Below are 6,064 nucleotides of genomic sequence, written 5' to 3' on the forward strand. Positions count from 1 at the left end.
GTCCTTTGTTCCGCCCTGCTGCCTTCCGTCACTCAAGGAGCCATGCTCTCTTCACAGGAGCTTGGCCTGCTGCAGGAGTACCTGCTGGCCTTAACCACCGAGGACCACCTTCTCCGATGTGCAGCACAGGTACCTCTCCCCTGTCCCCAAAGAGCCGGACTGTTAGGTCAACTTCCTGTGACGGATGGCACCATCTCACTTGCCGGGACTGTGGGGGAGTGGGTGCAAAAGAGAGAGAAGAGAGAGAGTTGCGTGACAAGTCCAGACCCTCCCTGAGTTTACATGGAGCTCAGTTGCAGTTCAGTCACTTCCTTCTGGCTCTCACAGAGAGCAGGCGAGCCCCATTTATCACTGTCACTCGTATTAAACTGTGGGGTCAGAAGACACTAGCAAGAATTTGTGTCTGTAAAACCAAAACAACCAGTGCCTTCACTGTAGTTTGGCTGATCCTGGAAGTTTCCATAGAGTTAGATTTCAGATATTTTTGGATGTACTTTGCTTCCCTGGTAGGAAAACTCCTTTTCTAACATCTGTGCTTCTAAATGATGGCGGGCCCAGGAAAGCTGTTCATTATGCATACTGTATACAGTGTACAGCATTAGAAATTAGACCGCAGTGTCAAAATTCAAACGTTGAAAATGTCTCAGCATTTAGGTATCAGTTCAGTTTTTAAAGACAGTAGAACATTCCGTGTTGATGTGTTTTGGGTAAACTTTTTAGCACAAAATAATTTTTGGGGAGGGTGGCCCTCGCTCCATTTTTGCAGACTTCTTTCATGTCTGGCCCAACAGAAGACAGCTGGGTTCTTGCGTCTGCCCTGCACTCATCCCTAAAAAGGAACTGTACTGTGTGCTCAGGAAATGGTGAAAGTAAAGCTTGAACCTGTGACTCATCACCAAAGGCCTGGGATCCTCAGGCCCCAGCCTGCATTTTGAGAACTGGACTTGCCCTCAATATGTGCTATTGACTTTGTGGCGTAACCCGAGAGCAGACAGATGGGGACTCAGGTGGGCATCCACCTGGGACTCTTCCCAGAGCCCAGTCCTTTAAGGAAGGACTAGGCTAGAGAGATCTGCTCAGAAGTGGGCCTTCTCCACCAAAGCAGGGCAGAAGAGCAGGTGGGACTCCCCTGAGACCTGTAGGCAGAGGACGAACTCCCTTCCATCCTAGCAACCACCTGCACCAGCTGCCGTGACCCTTGCTTTCCTGACGCGCTATAAGAGATTTTGATGTGTTCCTGCTTTGGCTCCAACTTTCTTTCCTATGGGCTTGACTGCCCCTCATGCCTGCCCCAGGAAGTCTCGTCCCCTCCCCCCTGTGGCCCTCCCCACAGCTGTCCTGTTCCCTCACTGGTGTTCTGCCTCCTAGCCATGTCCTTCTGGGACAGCTGCTTTCCCAGCGCTATTTATGGGCTTCCCGTGGGTACTCTCCTCTCTCACTGGCTGTTCCTCTCTTGTGTGTACTATGTGATTCCCTTCCATACCTTTGTCTGGCTTTCCCAGCCCCCTGCCTCAGCAACTAGACTGCCACCATAGCCAATGGCTTCTTCCTGCCTATCTCGGCTTCCTGTGGGCTTTTGGTTTTGTTTCCTTTCTCACTCTACCTGTGAGTCTCTGGGTGAGGGGCACTACCTCTGGCTCACCTCACTGCCCTCCAGCTGAGGGACTTAGGGGTGAGCACGTAAACAGCCCTTGATGTTGGTGCCTGCTCTTCCCCTCCACAGGCTCTGCAAAACATCGCTGCTATCAGCCTGGCCATCAACTACCCAAACAAGGCCACCCGCCTCTGGAATGTGGAGTGCTAGCCTCACTGTGGCATGCATGGACTCAATAATTTGTCTCCAGGGGTTTACAGCAGACCTCCAGCCTTGCTCAGGAAACCCCTGCGGCGTCCGCACCCAGCTCTCTTTGAGTCCGCCCTCTGCTCCCGTTGGATGCCAAGCAGCAGCCTCTTGAAGAAGGCCCACTGTGTGGGTTCCACGTGCGCAGGAGAGCACAGCAGTTCTGAGTGGCTCAGAAAGGGACATCAGGAGGCCTTGGGAAAGTTCCTCAGAATAGAGACCAGAGACCAGTCTCCTCCAGGGCTGCCCCAGGGGAGGCACAGCACTGAAGACCTGGAAGTAGTCTCTGGAGGATTCTGTCTCCACTGAGTGGGAGCTGCCCCGGCTTGCCATCGGGGGAGGCGCCATCTGTCAGAGCCACCCTTGCAGTGAGACTTGGAGCTTGCAGCAGCAGTGGCCCAGTTGGGAAACCAACCCCCAACCAACACGAGCACCTCCCAGCCATCGCCGAGTCCCACGCTGTCTTCATGGCACAGGTCAGGTGGCCACCTCCCCAGTGCCCTTGGGAACAGCCGACAGGCCCTGCCTGTCACCCGTGCGACAGCTCCCAGCACACGCATCTATCACGTGTTTAGTGTGTATTGGTTTCTCCTGTGTTTTTAGAAGAGAACCACACTGACCCTCAGAGGGCCCCTAGGGAATGCCTAGGAACAAACTGGTATGTGGACGTGACAGAAATGGAAGGACTCTCCAGCACCTGCAGTGCCAGCAGTGCCCTCGGAGGAGCCCTTGTTCAGGAGTCAGGACAGACCTGATGACACCGGCTCCAAGGTCGTGGTGATCGGCATACCTGCCACCTTGGGCCTCTTGCCTGGCTATTTAGCCGTCACCTGTCTAGCAATAATTACATTAGTTCTAGCGAATGCTTTTGCATTTTCCCGTGTATGGCTTTAGCATTGCCCTGAAGTGCTGATGATTTTCTTTCCAGAGCTACCATGAGTGGGAAGCTGGGTCGGCATGAGGCCAAGGACTTTCAGGAAGAAAGAATCCTAAGGCACCTCCTATTGAAGGGCAGGTGTCTGGGCCAGAGGCATGTCCCACCTCACAGGCCCAATGCAAAAACGGTTTATCACAGCCAGGGCCACACTTGGCCAGCTTGGGTTGCTATGGCCCAGTCTGCCCCTTGGCCTCTGAAGACCCTTCTGGGAGTAGGCACGGGACTGGATTGGAAGAGACCGAGCCTGCAGGTCTGGAAGCATCTTCTGCAAAGGTGCTGTGCCTTCTGGCACCACTACCTGCCCGGCCCTTGAATTAGGTTCCCTGACAAACCCCAGCATACAGGAAAAATGGTCACGGAGTGGGAGGGGACAGGTTGCAAACCACAGGAACAAATGGAGTGGTGGCCGTGGTCCACCCTGACATCAAAGGAATCCTAGTCCAGGTCCCCTGGTGTGGGACATGGTGCCAACCCATAGGAACCCTTTCCTCATCTTTTGCTCTTTGCCAAAGCACCTGGACTTTGCAAGCTGCCCAAACCCCAGAAAAGGCCCTGATGCATGCCGCTCCCTCCACGTAGATCTCAGGTGAGAGACAGAACAAGTCTCAGTGCTTGTGAAGAAGCCTCATGGTGGCTCAGATCAGATAGCAGTTAGAAGATGGGGGAGGAGGTGGCGCACTCACCCCTCCACACTTGAGACTGACTCAGTAGAGGGGGCAGACGGGCGGGGTGGGCCAGGGCTGGAGGCCTCCCTTGGGACAGTGACCCCAGCTCTCCTCCCACCTTCCATCAGGAAGAGCCATTGTAAATAAACGCTGGACCCCATAGCTTCTCTGCGCTCACTGCTTGCTGTTTTCTCTCCCTGCGCTTCAGTTTGCCCTCCTTCACAGCCACCGCTGCTCTCTGACAGGCCCTCCTGACCTGGCCACCTGCAGCCCACTGCCTCTGCTTCTCTAGGCCACTGGGTGGCACTGCTGAGCCAGGCCCATCTCTCCTGACCCCAACCGGGGCAGGAGGTCCCAAAGGAGTTCCACCAAGGCCAACGTCCCCTTGACCCTTCTTAGGAGGCAAGACTGCCTGCACCGAGACAGAACTGGCAGGAATAAGGGGTCGTGGAAACATGTGCCTAATCTATAAAGAATTCTGTTCCAAATCATATATATTGTACAGACACTGTTCTCATGAGAGGAGTGACTTATTTTCATCATTGTTTCTAATTTGTTTTCTTACGGGTTTACGATTTTGAATTTTTATTTGGTTGAGAGAAAGAATTTTGATTATATCAGCTGAGTGAGTTCAGCCTGTAAAAAGAATGTTTTAAGTTGTGGATAAGATATGCAAATGAAGAGAAATATATTGTACAAATTCTATATAAAAAAAAAAAAGTACAACTCTGTGTGGATTTCTCCCTTTCTCTTCCCTTCCCTGCCCCCATCCCCCTGTGGAAGGGTCTCACAGTGTCCCCCACACCAGCCTGAAACCCACAGTCTTTGCCCATGTCTCTCATCCCTGGCCCTTCAGTTTCTCTGTTGAAATAGACTTTGGAGTTCCTGCCCAGCCAGACAGATGGGCTTTACAGAACCTCTTCACCACCTCCTTGTGGAAAGAAGTCCAGCAGATCCCTCAGCGCGCAGCCTCTGAGTGTTGACGGAACTGTGAGCCTTGCCCTTCCTTCACTGTGGCCACCCAGGGAATCCAGGGGTTCACCTCAGTCGCCCCTTTCTGTACTGTATCTCTCGGGTTTAACACGCAGATAGTGTCCCCAGGCTCACTCCTCTCCAGTCACATATCCCAGCACGGCCCTGCCGTCTCTGAACCTCCTGTAGCTCGGGCCTTGCTGCGGTCCTGGGACTGCTGCTCCTGCCAGCCTCACCGGCTCACCTGAGGCTGCCACCTGCTCCTCCTCAGGTCCGACTTCCCATGCTGTGCCCTTCTTCTCAGACACTGGGCTCCGTGCCATCGTGCAAGGTGGAGGAACTTGCCTTCTCAGTGGAATCTGGGCCTCACCCACCTTTGAGGCCTCACAGTCTACACATCTCCCCCAAACCTGAGACTCTAGGGGAGCCCCAGGCAGGGCCTGGACCCAGCCTCAGCTTCTCCAGTAAGAAGCTTGAGTTAGCATGGTGCTCAGGGGAACTGGGTAATCCAGGGCTCTGAGTCTCCCTCGAAGGCTAACAAGTACCGCTTTCCTCACCTTGGCTTCTGAGAATCAGGGGGCTTAATTCTGAAAAGTAAGGCTCCGAGTCTTTCCTGTTGACGTCACTCACAGACAGCCTTTACTCAGCTGCGCTGGGGCAGCTGTGTGGAGGTTCCCTGCTGAGGTGCCGGTCACAGCTGCACTGGGTGACTCCAACCCCAGCCTTCCACAAGCCTGAAGAGAAAGGTAGAGTCCCAGCATCCCTCATTTGTGCACATCAGTGCCAGACCCTTGGGCACGGGAGGAAATGGAGAACTGTCAGGGCTCAGCCCCAGTGTCCAGTGCCATAGCCTCTCGTTCACACCCCAGTTCCCCAGCATGCCAGCCAGCTGGTCGCACCGCATGGAAACAGCCCGGTGGAAGGAAGACCCAGACTTAGACTAAGCCCACATCCATGCATGACTGAGCACCTCTGTGGACCCTGTTGATATTTCCCTCCTTCCCTGCTCACAGACTCCAGAGTCTCTTTTTCAGTACTCAGTCTTTCTTGCTTTTACATGATTTGTGCGTGTGGGTGCACACGTACAGAGGTCAGAGGACCATTTGCAGGAACCGGCTCCCACCCCACACTCTCGGATCGTCCGTCAGGCGTGGCAGCAAGCCCTTTAGCCTGCCCAGCCATCTCACCTGCCCCAGAATCCAGTCTGTCTGTGGGTGACAACTGTGGATTCTTCCATCTCAGGAAAACTACCTTTTTACTGGCTTGTAGGGAGAGTCATCCTTGGAGGGTACCATCCAAGGAATCTCATTTCTGTGTAGAGGACGCTTCCTTTCCCATCTCCTCTTGCAATCAGGGTGGCTGTGAGCCATTTCCTGCCACAGACGGTGATGCTTGCTAGGAGGCTCTAGGGCACCAGTTCTCAACCCGTGGGTCGTGACCCCTCTGGGGGTCAAATGATCCTTTCACGGGGGTCACATATCAGATATCCTGTGTATAATGTAATTATATCCCGCTTCATAACAATAGCCAAATTACAGTTTTGAAGTAGCAATGAAAATAATTCTATGGTTGGGGGGTCACCACAACATGAGGAACTGTGTTAAGGGGTTGAGTTAGGGAGGTTGAGAACCACTGCTGAAGGTGAAGGAT

General features: G+C 53.6%; 1 protein-coding gene across 5 annotated transcripts in view; it reads left to right on the forward strand.

The window, feature by feature from the left end:
* The window catches only part of Zzef1 (zinc finger ZZ-type and EF-hand domain containing 1), a 130,909-nt gene extending 126,741 nt beyond the window's left edge, over positions 1–4,168 (forward strand). For all 5 annotated transcript variants that reach the window (XM_076542845.1, XM_076542848.1, XM_076542847.1 and 2 more), the window contains exons 54-55: positions 58–129; positions 1,724–4,168. In XM_076542845.1, coding sequence (XP_076398960.1) covers positions 58–129; positions 1,724–1,804 — 153 coding nt within the window. In that variant the 3' untranslated portion in view covers positions 1,805–4,168. The remainder of the gene's footprint in view (positions 1–57; positions 130–1,723) is intronic.
* Positions 4,169–6,064: the final 1,896 nt, after the last annotated feature.

Source organism: Peromyscus maniculatus, chromosome 8, assembly GCF_049852395.1.
Source record: "Peromyscus maniculatus bairdii isolate BWxNUB_F1_BW_parent chromosome 8, HU_Pman_BW_mat_3.1, whole genome shotgun sequence".
Lineage (NCBI taxonomy): Eukaryota > Metazoa > Chordata > Mammalia > Rodentia > Cricetidae > Peromyscus > Peromyscus maniculatus.